This window comes from Diabrotica undecimpunctata, chromosome 1, assembly GCF_040954645.1.
Source record: "Diabrotica undecimpunctata isolate CICGRU chromosome 1, icDiaUnde3, whole genome shotgun sequence".
NCBI lineage: Eukaryota > Metazoa > Arthropoda > Insecta > Coleoptera > Chrysomelidae > Diabrotica > Diabrotica undecimpunctata.
In genome coordinates, this window is record NC_092803.1 from 109,970,239 (window position 1) to 109,986,265 (window position 16,027).

The 16,027-nt window shown below is 32.6% G+C and overlaps 2 protein-coding genes across 3 annotated transcripts in view; both read right to left on the minus strand.

Annotated features, from left to right (window-relative positions):
• LOC140452303 (cytochrome P450 4d2-like) overlaps nucleotides 1–9,940 on the minus strand; it is a 102,386-nt gene extending 92,446 nt beyond the window's left edge. Inside the window, exon 1 of one of the 2 annotated variants that reach the window (XM_072546473.1) lies at nucleotides 9,787–9,940. The gene's annotated coding sequence lies outside the window, so the exon portion shown is untranslated. The remainder of the gene's footprint in view (nucleotides 1–9,786) is intronic. The other variant, XM_072546481.1, reaches the window with a different exon arrangement.
• A 4,200-nt stretch (nucleotides 9,941–14,140) lies between these two features.
• LOC140452312 (cytochrome P450 4V2-like) overlaps nucleotides 14,141–16,027 on the minus strand; it is a 167,834-nt gene continuing 165,947 nt past the window's right edge. Inside the window, exon 8 of the mRNA XM_072546495.1 lies at nucleotides 14,141–14,394. Within this exon, the coding sequence (XP_072402596.1) occupies nucleotides 14,234–14,394 (161 nt within the window). The 3' untranslated portion in view covers nucleotides 14,141–14,233. The remainder of the gene's footprint in view (nucleotides 14,395–16,027) is intronic.

Below are 16,027 nucleotides of genomic sequence, written 5' to 3' on the forward strand. Positions count from 1 at the left end.
TATATCCTCAAAATTATGAAAAACAGGTAAATAGATGGTAACTTACTCGCTTTTACCCAAAAGCTTTCTTCAAAACAGGTCCATACAAGTAAAAACGAATGGATTCATAAATGTGGTCTTTAGAGACTGGTTTAACTTTTTCAACTGAGAAGACTAAAGTAATAATAAATAAATATAAGGTTGAATGCTCGAATAAATGAACTTTGATCAGATAAAAGGCATATATCGAGCACAGCTTAATTAAATCTTGCCCAAGTACTTTCGATCCCTAGATCATCTTCAGGGGCATTTCGTCAATTGTGGCCTATCCGGCAAGAACAAGATGTCATAGACATATAAATGTACATTACACTACAATACAAATGGACAAACAACCCACCCCAACACCCCAACCTTTCCGTTAGATCAGGAGCCATTCTGTCTCCGGCTTCTTCAAGTAATGTAGCCTTCCTTAAATTATTTTAAAGTGTTTGTTTGTCCATTTGTATTGTAGTGTAATGTACATTTATATGTCTATGACATCTTGTTCTTGCCGGATAGGCCACAATTGACGAAATGCCCCTGAAGATGATCTAGGGATCGAAAGTACTTGGGCAAGATTTAATTAAGCTGTGCTCGATATATGCCTTTTATCTGATCAAAGTTAAAGTAATAATGTTTGATAAAAGAAGAGCAGAATGCAACTTTAACTTGTATCTAAATGGTCATTCTCTGAAACAAGTCCGTGAAATCAAATTTTTGGGTGTAATATTTGATATACAACTCACATGGACTTTGCATATCAACAATTTGATCAAATCCTGCCAACAAAGAATAAACTTACTGAAGAGTTTTATCCAATCGTTGATGGGGTTTAGATACTAAAATTCTTATAAATTTATATTAGACATTAATAATAAGCAAACTCGACTACAGATGCATCTGTTATGAAACAGCAAATAAAAATCAACTAAAAAAACTGGATGTTATATAAAACAAAATCTCTACGACTAATCTCTGGAGCCTTTGGAACTACTCCATTAAGAAGCATCCAAGTGCTAGCAGGACAAATGCCACTATACCTCAGAAGACAATATATATCACTATGCTACGCTTCAAAAATTCTAAGCGCAAAGGATTATACCTTTTTCGCAAGTTTAGTATCGGAATAATCACTAGAACAATACACAAATTACACCACCAAGACAGTACCATTTTACGAACGAGTTAAAAGACTACCGTATTATATCAATTAAATCACCTTGACACGCATAAATATATACCAGACACCTCCCTGGACAGTTTCTTTACCAATAGTAGACCTCTCCTTACTTAATCATGATAAGCATTCACACAGTTCTGCTGAGGCCAGACTTCAGTATCATGCAAATTTACTCAAATATTCCACTTACAAATTGTTCTTCACTGATGCCTCCAAAGATTGCAACGGAGTAGCAGCTGCTACTGTACCAGAAAACGTAATTTCTGCCACTAGATTAACTTACAGCTGTAGTATTATACTTATACCGCAGGCCTCCAAGCAATACTTGACGTACTAAATCATTGTAAAACCACAAATGAAAAACAAATACTAATACTATCAGATTCAATAAGTCCTTTATAGGCCATTAAACATGTTTATCCTACACACATCAATATATCTATTTTCTGAGAAACAATATCATTTATGTGGGTCCCATCACATGTCGGTATAACTGGTAATGAGCTAGCAGACAAAACAGCGTTTGAAGCAATAAACAATGTGAACATTCCGACCACAACAGGTATACCAATATCAGATACTAAAACTTTATTCAAGACTCATGTAAATAAAATCTGGCAAGAAATATGGGATCAAACAAACATAAAAAATCTTATAAGCATCAAATCAGACGTATCTTCAAAAAATCTTCCTATACCACCAAAACGAAAGGACCAGGTAATTATCAGCCGACTCCAGCTTGGGCATACACGACTTACGCACAGCTACATAATCTCCAAAGAACCACTACCAATGTGCCAAAGATGCCAAACACCTTTCACAGTCAACCATATAATAATAGAATGTCCAGAATACATATCAGCCAAGACGATATTCAAGATACCCAACAGCCTGAAAGAAGCACTGGTTACAAAATTCAATGAAGTTCCGTCTTTTTTAAATTACTGTAAACTCTATAATAAGTTATGATTTAATTTTTGTTACTTGTATAATATTGTTGTAAGTCATGTCTTTTAAAATGTACCCTATTTTCTCTATTTGTATCATAAACTACCTAAATAAAATACAAAAAATAAAAGACATATGAATTAACGGACGGAACTAGTGAATAATCTCAGATATGCAGACAATACAATACTCCTTGCCTTGCGGACAGCCGAGAAGGACTGCAAATTTTTTTGGTTAATCGCGCTACACAGTACTGCGAGAGGTATGGAATGGCACCAAACACAAAAAAAAACAAAAATCATGATTGACAGTAAGAACAAGATTGAAGGCGAAACAATCTACGTTAAAGTGAAAGCTTTAAAGAAAGTACCCAGATACAATTACTTAGGATGTAAGTGTAAACGAACAATAGGACCGCAGCCTTGAAATAAAACGACGCATTGAGATAGTCAGAAGCTCTTTCAATAAGGTGAAAGCAGTATTATGCAATGGAAAACTGGGAACAGAAATTAGAACCACAGTCTTTATATACTACGTATTCTCTACTCTTTTTTATGGACGCAACTGAAAGAAGACTTGCCAGCTTTTAGATGTGGTGTTATCGAAAAATGTGGAAAATATCATGGACCCAACACGTAACAAACACGGAAACATTAAGAAAGATGAAAAAACAAAAAGAAATACTCAACACTGTAAAGGAGAGAAAAATGATTAATCACATACTAAGAAATGAAAATTATGAGTTGATGTGATTGGTTCTTCTTCTTCATGTGCCTTGTCCGTTCCGAACGTTGGCAATCAACATGATTGGTTAGGCAAGAGAAAGTGGAAGGACAAAAAAAAGACCGAGAGACGACTGGGAAGACGCACATCCTGGTTGAAAAATTTAAAGCAGTAGAGTGCAAACGTAACAATAGAACTGTTTAGAACTGCTGCAGATAGACTAAAATAGGCCGTGATGGTAAAGAGCCGTAAAGAGCTATTGTTACTTTAACAACATTAAATGAATTATCTATCGTATATAATTTTATTTTAATAAGAGGACGATATTGAAACTGTAGTTTCACATATCTGAGAGTTACATTAAACACGAATGGAATAGAAGAACTAGAAATATAAAGAAGAAAAGTAAAGTGAAACAAAGGTTTGTTTGTGTTCCGCTATGTGTTCCTATATGTTCCGCTTTAAAAACACATACCGGAGATCGAAAATCATGGTCTACAAAACTATTATCAGACCAATAGTGTCATGGATGATGACAGAAGACACAAAACGAAAGCTGGAAGTCTTTGAAAGAAAAGTCCTAAGTAATATATTTGGACCTATTAACGAAAACGGAGTATGGAGATCCAGGTACAACCATGAATTTTACCAACTGTTCAAAGAGGCATCGATCTCAGAATAGTGAGAATGGAGACTGAAAGATTGCCAAAAATAGCCCTAGATAGTAAAATGCGGGGCGCAAGACCAAAAGGAAGACAACGAAAATGTAAGAGGATGAAGTGGCAGCGGAAGCCCAAAATTTGCTAGACGGGAGAACCTGGAGAAGATCGGCGCGGGACCGGCCAGGTTGGAGGCATAGTTTGGAGGAAGCCAATGCTCGATTTGGGCTGTAGTGCCATTGGAGAGAGATATAATTTTATATTATTAATATAGAATTGTCAGCTATGTATAAAAACCTCACAACTTTTGGGCTATAGCTACGTGTGGATTAATTTCTTTAATTATACAAGTTGATCTATTTTAGTCTCATTAAAAGATTCAAGATATATTTAACTACGTTTACAAATTTTACATTTGTTTGTAGCAAGTCAATTATATGTACAAGAAAAAAAGATAATAGATAACATACACAAAATACAATAGGAGATGAAAATACATTAATGCTCATAACATAAAATAAAACATAAAACATACAATATAAGACATATACCAACATAGTAAGCACATCCATGTTCATGTTACCGCCTTGAAGTGATCAAAGTATTCACTAACAGAGTAAAAAGCAAATCCCAAAAGGTATCTGTTTAAACTTACTTTAAATTTATTCATCGAAAGTTGTTTTAAATCCTTAGGTAGGACATTGTATATATATTATAGTCAATTGAGTTTTTTTACAAACAATACAATTGAGCTACTTGGAATCTTGCAAACCTAACAACGGTTTGCAAGATTCCAAGTAGCTAACTTTTTCAACTATTCTTATTGATTTTGCACGGGAGTGAATCAACAAAATCATTACATATGTAAGATATTGGTAAGAGAGAATATATATTTTCTCTCTTTTTCTCTCTCGAGAATAAAATTTTTCCTTTTATAAATATATTTAATATTTATTAATATTATTATTATTTTTCCATTTTGTTCAGATTTGTCTTGAGCCTCGTTAGGCATGTTAAATTATAAATTAAAACTTGTAAATATCCCAAGAAAGTTCAAATGTGTACTTATATACATAACAAACAACAATTAAATTTTGTATCTGTCAATGTCAGACAAATTGACAGTTGTATCACGAAACAATATTTTTATTTTATTAATATTATTATCATGGTAAATTAAACATATGCGTAAGTAAGTTATGTATATTGTCATTTTTAAATACTTATGAATATTGCATTTTAATTTGTATTATGAGTGCTGCATTTAGATGTGTAATTTCGAAAAGTGATTTCTGGACAATTTTTGTACGTATTGCTTTTATTATATTATTAAATCATATAAATTATATTTAATTTATACAAAGTGCATACCAGAGACTGCTTTTACCAGTCTGCTGGTTCTTGCTGGCCATCCAATGGATTTTAATACAAATTTGGATAGCAAAACCAGTTAAAGAAGAGAAATAAAACGAGGTTACTGTCTGTATTTACATGAACAGTACAAATATAAACAATACTCCTACAGTTTCTACCTTAACCATGGCCCTTCAAACTGCTACAAACAACATTCCAGCAAATTCATCTCCTTGATACGTAACCTCTGCAAAATCTATACCGAAACCATCCTTTCCAAAAAAAGAACAGGCGATAGTTCTCCACGCAGAAGGAAACCTTAAACTTCTAGACTACGTTAAAGCCATTGGTGATATCATCGGACCAAAAACTATTTCCTTTGCATCCAGAATATCTAACAATAGGATCTGCATATACATAGCGAACTCAAATCTCGTTGATTAACTTCTGAAATCCCACCCAACCGTTCAAATCGGACGCCTTATTTTAAGTATGTTTAAACTTGTCTCCCCAATAAAAAGAATATTAATTTCGAACATCTCTCCTTACATTCCCCATGAACTAGCCGAAAATGCAGTGAAGAGTCTTGGTTTTCAAATAGCCTCCCCCATGCCCTTTCTTAAAGCAGGCATTCCAGGTGACGAATACTCTCAAATCCTTAGCTTCTGCCGTCAAGTATATATTTTTTCTCCCTCTGATAATTTTGAGCTTCACACCTCCTTGTTAATTCCTTTTGAAGGCAATGATAATAGAATTTTTCTGTCTACGGACAAGATAGAATGTTTCTTATGCAAACAATTAGAACAGGTTGCTTCTAATTGTCCCAATACGTCATCTGACAACCTATCATTTGAAAATCCTACTCTTTCTCATGACCTCTCAAGTCCCCCACCGTATCAACGTCACAGCAACAGAATACACAATTTTCATCTCATTCTGAACCGTCTCCCTCCCAAACAAATCTATTTTATTTGTCTTCCTCCTTAGAGACTTGCGAAAATGATACAATATCTGAAAGGTCAGATAAACTATGTTTAAGTTCACAACTTTCACAGAAAAGGCCACGCTCATCTGTATCATCTATAAGTGATAAGAACCTTTAATCTGGGGAAAACCCCGCAACCGAACAAACCATGTTTCTTCCCAAACAAACAATTTCTAGTTCCTCTAGCACCTCCAATACAAAAAAGAAACGAAAACGTAGTTCTTCTCTCTACCCCAGTCTATCCACCGACTCCAAGCAAGCAATACACGAAGCCTATAAACAAAACCCAGAAGCTTTTGCAGTTCCTCCTGATAATATAATTGCCTTTATCGAGAACGCTTACGGCAGCTGTGACTGTGAATTGTGATGGATTTATCTGGAGACAGCATATCAGAAACTTAAAGGAAACTATCCAAAGAATTAATTTACTTAAATCTCTTACTGGCTTCTCTTGGGGAGCTGACGAAGAATCTCTTCTTAAAATATATAAAGCGTTAATTCGCTCTAAGCTAGATTATGGCAGTATTCTTTATATGACATCTAGTAGCTCCCTACTAAAGTCCCTAAACACGATTCAAAATACATTACTACGACTATGCCTCGGTGCTTTCGAATTAAGCCCCGCTGAAAGTGTGTGCGTTGAATCTTCAGAGCCACCACTCCTCTAAGAAGGCAGCAGCTTCTACTTTCATACTTTGTAAGAATATCAGCAAACCCAAGTAACCCGGTAATAAATCTAATCAATCTCATAGAACCTCCCCTAGCAAACGCATCCAATCAGTCTCTCACATTACCACAAATATTATCTCCTTTATTAGATTCCGTCAACCTTTCCACTACTACTTCTATTTATACCCCCAAAACAGCTCCATGGATGCACAATTTTCCAATATTGAATACTGATTTATGCAGATTCGACAAAACAGAAACCCCAAACTCAATCCTTAGAAAATTCTTCCAAAACATCCTCAACCTAACACAATTTGATGAAACTTTATACACCGATGCGTCCAAGAATGACTGTTGTGGCTCCGCTGTGTCCACACTGACGACGACAATAAGCTCTGTGCGATTGCCTAAAAGTTGTAGTATCTATCTCTCTCCAATGGCGCTACAGCCCAAATTGGGCCTTGGCCTCCTCCAAACTATGCCTCCAACCTTGTCGGTCCCGTCCCGATCTTCTCCAGGTTCTCACGTCTAGCAAATTTTGCGCATCCGCTGCCACTTCATCCTCCCATCTTTTCCGTGGTCTTCCTTTTGGTCTTGCGCCTTTATTTTACTATCTGGGGCTCTTTTTGGCAATCTTTCTGTCTCCATTCTTACTACATGACCAACCCAGCTAAGTCTCTGAAATTTAACGAATTCTGAGATCAGTGTCTCTTTGGACAGTTGGTAGAGTTCATGGTTATACCTGGATCTCCATATTCCGTTTTCGTTAATAGGTCCAAATATCTTTCTTATGACTTTTTGTAGTATATATACCGCAGAATTATATGGAATACTCCAAGCATTAAAGACTTCCATCCATTCTACTTCAAATGAAAGCATAAAAATCGCTATTTGTAGTTGTACCGATTCTCTTTCCTCGATTCTTTCCATAAGATGCATTTTCTCGAAAAAACCACTAGTCCAGGAAATCCATACCATCTGTAACCAACTATATTCTGCTAACATAAAAGTCATAATGATCTGGACATCTCATGTTGGTATATTGGGAAACGAAAAAGCAGACCAAGCCGCTAAAGCAGCATGTTCTTCTGACATAGCCTTCAAAGAGGTCCAAATCCATACGGATCTTAAAATATTGATAAACCAAAAAATCCTCAGCTTACCTCAGCTCATGGGAGGAGCTGTGGAGTAAAACAAAAACTAAACAGAACTAACAAAAACAGAAAAGAAAAATCAGTTATTCACCGACTACGAATAGGGCATACACGTCCCACACATGGATACCTTATGGCATCAGAAAACCCTCCAGTATGCCACTACTGTAATACCCTCCTTTCCATCAAACACGTGATAGTGGACTGCTGCTAGTATGATTCTTCCAGAAACAAGCACAGCCTAAAAGGAAATCTAAAAGACATTCTCAGTGTTCCAAACCGTTTTGACAGTGTTCTTAGATTTTTAAAAGAAACAAGCTAATATAAACAGTGCATATTTATCAGCTTTATTGTTTTAACTTTTCTACAAAAAAAATGTCCATATCAAATTCTTGTACCTATATAAAATATGTATAATGTAGTAAACTGTAGCCGTGTCAATGATCATAAGATGTCGAGACACGTTAATTTTAAATAAAAAAAAAATTGTATTATATTATTATATTGAATTATGTTGCAGTGTATTGTATTGTATTTTTATATTAATAACAAAATAAACAATGAATTTTACTACAGAGTATGTGTAAAAAAACTATTTTGCATTCAACCTCTTTTCATACTTATATGAAAATAAAAATATACATTTTCATCAAAATGCATTCAATCCTTCGTTTACTATACTCCTATTACAGGTCAAATGTTGTTTATATACAGCAAACGATGCACCATATACCTACATACCTAATTCTGTTTCTCTTTCTGCTCTGTCTTACCTATAGCATTACATGTGTAATGATTGTGCAGATTGACTCCCATATAAATTTGTATTAGTTGTTGATGTTTTAATAGGATCTGATATTTTACTGGTAGATGGCGGTACATGTTGCAAAATTGATTTATTATTTTGTAGTTTTAACAATAATATTAAATCTTCTTGTTCTTGAGTTCTTTTTGCAAGTTGATAAGAAAGTCTACTTACGATTTCTAGTTCTTTTTTAATAGCGTCATAATCTTTTCCAAGTCTTCTACAATCACAAGATAAATTTTCACTCGTGTCATGAAAATTATCTTCTTGGTCACTCTCACTGAGTGGAATGTTGGTCACTCTCACTGATAACTTAAAATTAACTAAAATGTCTACAAGTTCGTTATTTTTCAACTTATTTAATTCCGTCGTTATGACGACTGTTAAACATCGAGTTACCTGTTAAACTACTAGCCGCCATTTTGAACATCTAAAAAGTATTCTGAAGCTATGTTCTTGTGGCATTTTTAAATTAATTACTATTTAAATGGAAATAAGCCACAATTAAAGGTTAAAGTAAGTTTATTGTCGTTTCAAAATCGTTCTCAAAATACAAACATTGTTTGTATTTTGAGAACGATTTGAGAACGAAAATACAAACATTGTTTGTATTTTGAGAACGATTTCCGAAGTGGAAATTGAAACGTCAGTAAACTTACTTTAACCTTTAATTGTGGCTTATTCCCATTTAAGTAGTAATTGGTCTCATTAAAATTTTATAATTGATTATTTTATGTACATTGTTATATTTATGTCGAATAAACGTTATTATTATATACATATATTTTAAAAAGTTGTAAAGGTTTTTTAATTCTTAAGGTTATAACTTGTTTGTTTTTCTAATACTTCTAATTGTTGTTTAAACTGTGCATTCATTTGTTAAGTTTTCAAATGAAGAATGATAATTTGGAATAATCTATTCTCGCAAGATAGCAGCATAATATAAACTTTCGTAAAGGACAGTCACGTTCGAATTCCTTATAAAATTGCATTTTCTATTAGGAGTCATAGTACTTTGGGTCTATTTAAATAATTATATTGTTTACATTGATAAAGGATGGGAAGGTATATAAATATGAAGTAATATGTTAACGTGCTGGTAAAAAGATATTCCGCATGAAATAAAAATTAATGTGTTGCTTTTTGTCAGAAAAATGGCGTCTTGAAGATATTCGATCTGTTTCGTTTTCGATACTAAATAAACGTTCAACACCAAGGCGAGTAACAGCAGATATAACTTTCATTCCGAAGCAGCTTATAAAAAAACTAAAGAAGAAATCAATACATACCTGGCGTTTGATTAATAATAAAAACGTTACAAGTTACTTCTTCAGTACATAAAGCAGGTTTATTGTAATTTTTTTGTGTGAGAGTCACAATAATATCTGTAACAAAATTGTATCGCCTTTGAGAGTTTGGGGAATATGATAACTTTTAATGACATTTTAGGTATAAAAGTAGTTCAAATACATTGACCTTAATTATCTAATCTTTAGGAACCACCAATTGTCTCCGTTTAAAATATGTTAGTAACAGTAAATATTTTTTATTTTTCAGACCTCAGTTATAACCAATAATAATAATTATTTGTGATAAAGCAGCTCAGTAAAAAAAATTGAAATTTAAACCAAAGTAATAGTTATGTTATGATTACTAGTTGTTTAAATTAAACTACACCTACTTCTTGCGTTTTTATAATAAATATATATGTGCATATACAGGGCGAGCTATAACTATTGGCCCAACACTACAGTTCCAGGCCCAAGATCTAACTATCTCCCAATTACTTGTCTTCCAACATTTTATACATTGGTTACATCCTGTGCACCCTACCGTGTTTACCAATACTGTGTTCTGATTAATATCATAGAGCCTTATTGAGAAGGATAAGCTACGGATAGCGTTCTCTACAAAAAACAATGTATCATAGATTCAGTCATTTTTTTGTAACCAGAAATTTATAAAAAAAAAGAAACTTCCTTACTGCTTTAATTGGCTATAAAAAAGCGTTTGACTCAAAGCAGCCATAATGATTTATAGATATAATAAGAATATATAAAATCCTGGATAATGTTGATCTTTCTCAATAATATAATGACAAAATACAAAAATTCAAATTCACCTTTTAATACCCGGTAAAACTAAATATACCGCAATCAGCCAGGGTCTATTCTAATCTTGGCCTGAGAAATGATCTAAATCGCCTTGAGCGATATAATTTTAAAAGTTTCTTGGATGAAAAAGATTTGAAACTCCAAAATACTAAAACGTCTAGCAGGACCACTGAGATTATATTATAAAGTATCAAAACGAGAAAGCTGGAGTAGTTAGGATATGTAATAAGTCCCAAATATAGATTGCTACAATATATTATGCAAGAGAAAGTAGCAAACAAATGCAGTCCAGGACAAAAAAAACTTCACGGTTAAAGAACTTGTGAGATTGGTATGGTATTGATACAAGTATGCTGTTAAGGGCGGCAGTAAATAAAATTAAGATAGCTATGATGGTAACCAACGTTCTAAAAGGGTCATGGGACATAAAGAAGAAGAAGATATTGAAAGAAAAACCTTTTTGTGATATCACACACTTATAAAATAAATAAATAAATAATTTAAAAATAGAATAAAATCTTTTTCAAAACACACAATTTTTAAAAATTAATGGTAAAATCCCAGTAGTGGGCTGTATACCAGTCTTACCAAAGCTTATACGAAAGTAAAAAGTTCAAAATTTGTATATTGGTATAAAAACATTTAATTAAAACTTGTTAAAAGTGTCCAAAACTTATAAATACATAACGTTTTCGATCAAGCTCAGATCATCCTCAGTGCCTTCTTTTGGTACTTGTTGCTAACACTAAAATTGCAGTGGAGACATGGTTTACATATTTAAATTTAAATTATAATGCCACCCTAGGTCGATGACAATGGTTGTAAATGTTAATACTTAAAGAGCAACATGCTTCTTTGCTCGACTTGAACACGTGGTTCCTCTCAATTAAAACGACACAGACCAACTCAGTTGGTCTGTGTCATTTTAACTGACAAGGAAGCATGTTACATTTTATATAACCCATATATTGATGTCTCCACTGCAATTTGAGTGTGAGCTATAAGTACCAAAAGAAGGCACTGAGAATGATCTGAACTAGATCGAAAAGGTTATGTAGGTATCTATAAATTTTGGACGACACTTTTAACAAGTTTTAATTAAATGTTTTTATACCAATATACAAATATTTATTTTTTACTTCTGTATAAGTTTGTTACACAATTTTTGTTTATATCACTGTACTAATAAAAGATAATCATACCAAAAATTGAATAACATATTTATAAAGCTAAAACTAAATATTTTTCATAACAAATATTGTAACCCTACGCTTAACAGATTCCGAACAATGTGATAAGTTTTAATGTGATTTTTCGGTGACAGTGGTTCAAATAAATTGACCTGAAATAAAATTATCTAATATTAGTGAAATGCAATTGTCCCATTTTAAATTATTTTGATAATCATAAATATTTTTTGAACTTCTACTAGCCACTTCAGTAATAATTTTTAATAAACATTATACACAAGTTCATATACAGAATAAAATTTTATATATAGATTTCAAATTACATGCTGCTTTTGCGACTCATTTAATCGGATTACATGTCTATATATCATCATTTTAAACAGAAACTAGAAGACATCAATGAAGCCATATTAATTATCAAACCACTGGCGAATTTCAAACATGTAGATGATACAATACTACTTGCAGACAGCAGAAAAGGGCTGCAAATTTTGTTTAATCGTGCTACACAGTGTTGCGAGAGGTATGAAATGGTTCTGAACACAAAAAAAAATCGTTATTGTCAGTAAGAACTGGACTGAAGACGTAACAATCTACGTTAAAGAAAAAGCTTTAGAGAAAGTACTAGATACAATTATTTAGATGTGATCTAAATTAACCGTGGAACCGCAGCCTTGAAATAAACTAACACATTAAGATATCTAGAAGCGCTTTCAATAAGATGAAAGCAGTATTAGGTATGCAATGGAAAACTAGGAATAGAAATTAGACGCTCCAAGATCACTATAGCTTTCACATTTTTTTTGACGTGACAACGTCTTAAATTAGGTTGTGGCTCGGAGTCATTCATGAAAAAGTGTAACGCCCGCTCACGTCTGTTACAGTGAGTCACCGAACGAGAGAGAGGCCCGCCGGACCGGCGAATGCCTTGCGTCTCTCTCCCACTCAAACATGATCGGTCCGCTGCGCGCGCAGCACTAGAGAATTAGGCGCGTTGAATCGGTGCGTGCTTCCGTGCTTGTGTCTCTGCCTTTCTCGAGCGTTCTTGGCGTTCAAGACACATTACAGCAGAAACACTTCCTTTCATTTTATATTTCTCCTATCATCGTCCTATCCTCAACAAAATCACTCAAATAGAAATTAGTTAAGTTTAAGTTTACATGTACAATGTTTTAGTAAACAAAATATATTTCTATAGTTAAAATTTGTGCAATTCTTATTTTCATTCAATTCCTTGTTCCTATTGTGCAATTTAATAATATTCATATCAATAAATATTCTACCGAGAAAAAGACGTTGTCACGTAAAATCTTCGCCCGTAAAACCGACTTTACAGGCAACCGATTTTTTTTTCTGTGGCTTCTGTTCTCGCCTAAAATTAGGTCCCTGTTATATCTTTACATATACTGAGATATTTTGATTCGTTTAAATTTATTATTAGTCGTGTCTTTTGGTCTTCCTATCGTAATTTCCTTGCCATATATTTCAAGTAGTATTTCTTCTGTGCTGGTGTAATCTGGTCATCAGTTCATTGTAATGTATATAGGTCTGTATTTTTAAATGTTATATCTTTTTTTGGGTACTTCGTTTTTTCAATTTACCAATCCATATTTAACATATATTTTATACTGTTTTTGTTTGTCAAAAATGCAAGCTCCATTTACACTTTGAATGTTTGGAAATAAAATAAACAAAATAAACAAAACATAAAATTGTGTATTTTAATTCTTATATTTTATATCTCAGTTCCGCCAAAGTTTCTAAAATGAACCATTTTTTTGTTGTGACACCTGTCAGTATCAAAGTGTAAAATATTTTTTTTATGGAAGTTAAAGTATATTTTACTTTAGTTAATAAAATATATTACATATTATTGAAGTATTTCTTTGCTTGTCGGTTTAATAAAGTACTATGCCTAGAAGTTCTGTTGATTTTTTATTGGTTTTTGTTACAACTATGTCGATGTTTAATTTTTGATCTTCTTTATTAATTTCTTCTACTGTTTTGTATCGAGGATTTTTTCCTGTAGGTCAGTCGCCGTTGATCATTTTTTAACTCTATCTTAGGCAGAATACAGGATGCTATTATATGGGCCAGATAAACCTTGAATTTTTAGAAAGGTATTACTCCTCTATCCCTCTTATTTTTCCTGGCTTGACACTGGTTGCATCGGGTGGAGAGCTACTCAGTTCACCTTAAAACCAACGCAGGCTGCCTTTTATTAAATTTATAATATACATGTTTCACGTCCACTCCAACCAACTACTGGGTTTTAAGATTAATTGTGTAATTAAGTGGGAAGTGACACCACTTTTCTAAAAAAACAATACATAAACTTTAAATGAATTTATTAAAAACTTTATAGATACATTGTAGATTACTTAATTAAAAAAGGTTAAAAAAACATATTTTTGTCAAGTATTTTTGGTACACTAATTTCTTTGTTTAATAGAAATGCATATACCGTTCTTTGATTTAAGAATTGTATCTGGAACTAACTGCAGTTCATGTTTGGGAGTAGATGGGAACAATTCAAAATTCCTTATTACTTTCGACAATGTACTTTTCATTGCGAGCATCGCAAATCTTTGCCCTAAAACAAAAAAATAATAATAATAAAGTAAACAGAAAAAAGAGCTTTTTTTATTTACAACAAACCCGCTTTGACCTAATGAACCTAAGGTTATTAGCGGAACGGTAACAGTTACTTACACTTTACTTAGTAAATTAAACTCTTTTAAAAGCAAAAGTAGGTTAAATATAGTGTTTTTTAAATTTAAAATGTTTTTAAGATTGTTTAATAAATGGTGGAAAGAGAGCTTGATATTTAAAATTTATTGGTTTTTATTTAATAGCGATAAGTGAATTTCTCATACACAAAATATTATCACAACAAACGGAATTTTTTTGTATTTTAAATTATAAAACAATAATAAAAAAAACAGTAGTAATCATTTATCTGCCTAATTTGTGTAACTCGCATTACCGTTACAAGCATAAAATTTATCAACTGCATCAACAGAGACTTCGTCCCACTACATCGACAATTATTCTCCTGATCTAACTTTCTTTCTTTTAACTACACATCCAGTTTTACTTACTTCTAGATTTCTTTCTATTTTTCCATAGCTTAATATCACCCTACATAATCCGCCATACTTAACTCTATTCTTGTCACCATTAATACACTAACATCCCCCTTTTTCAATAACGAATTTCCCATCCTCTCCAATAACTACCATCTTAACTAATCACACAGGTTTTCTTATAAATACTCACTTTACATCTATCAATCTCTTATCACAATCAGTTTCAGTATCCCCAGCTTACATTTTTACATTCATCTCCTATTTCTTTTTCTTTTTTTTTCTTTTATTTCTTTTTCCTCGATTCATCTTCCATAAATTTCAAATCATCTTTTATCTATACTTACTTCATACAAGGAAACAATTAGGTAATAACATTCTTTTTATCGCCTTTAAAATGATTTATTAATTTCAATTACCTAACTTAAATTTTGCCTTACCCTGGTATACCAAATTTATTTTACATCACAGTCACTCATTGTTTTACATTCTCCCATCTTTTTTAAAATACCAAAAATTGCTATTGATCCTACTACACACAAAACACAATTCTTTACTAAAATACGGCCTATTCACAAACTTAAGCACAATGACTTTTGCTCCTACTACATCATTCCACTTGACATTGACGGGTACTAACTGATTTTTCATACCATCTTTCTATCAGTTAGCCCTAGACTCCAGCACAGATCAGAGGTAATGTAAGTCGATAAAACCTCACCAGCTACAGGGGGTCATGTAAGATGCCCCCATTTTCAGTTATTATTAATCAACAAGTTAACAGTCTATTGCATTTACCTTTATAAATACCATGAGGATTGTTTTTTAATACTGATGTCCTTCCAATGTTTTTATGTGGCCATACAATGTTTTTAACAACTTTTTATGTAAGTAGTAAAAAACCAACGTGTTATTTCTATATATTTAAATTTTAACTTACTTGTTTTTTAATATTGGTATTTTTACTCTCTCTTTTAGTAAACTGATGATGGAATGATTCAATTCCGAAGATCTTCTTTAAAATAAAAATTTTAAGCTTTTAATAAGCATTTTTTATACCTTAATACACACGAACACCACGTACTTTGTTTTCTTAAAATATTTAGCAAAACTGATGAATATTATGTAAGGGATATAAAT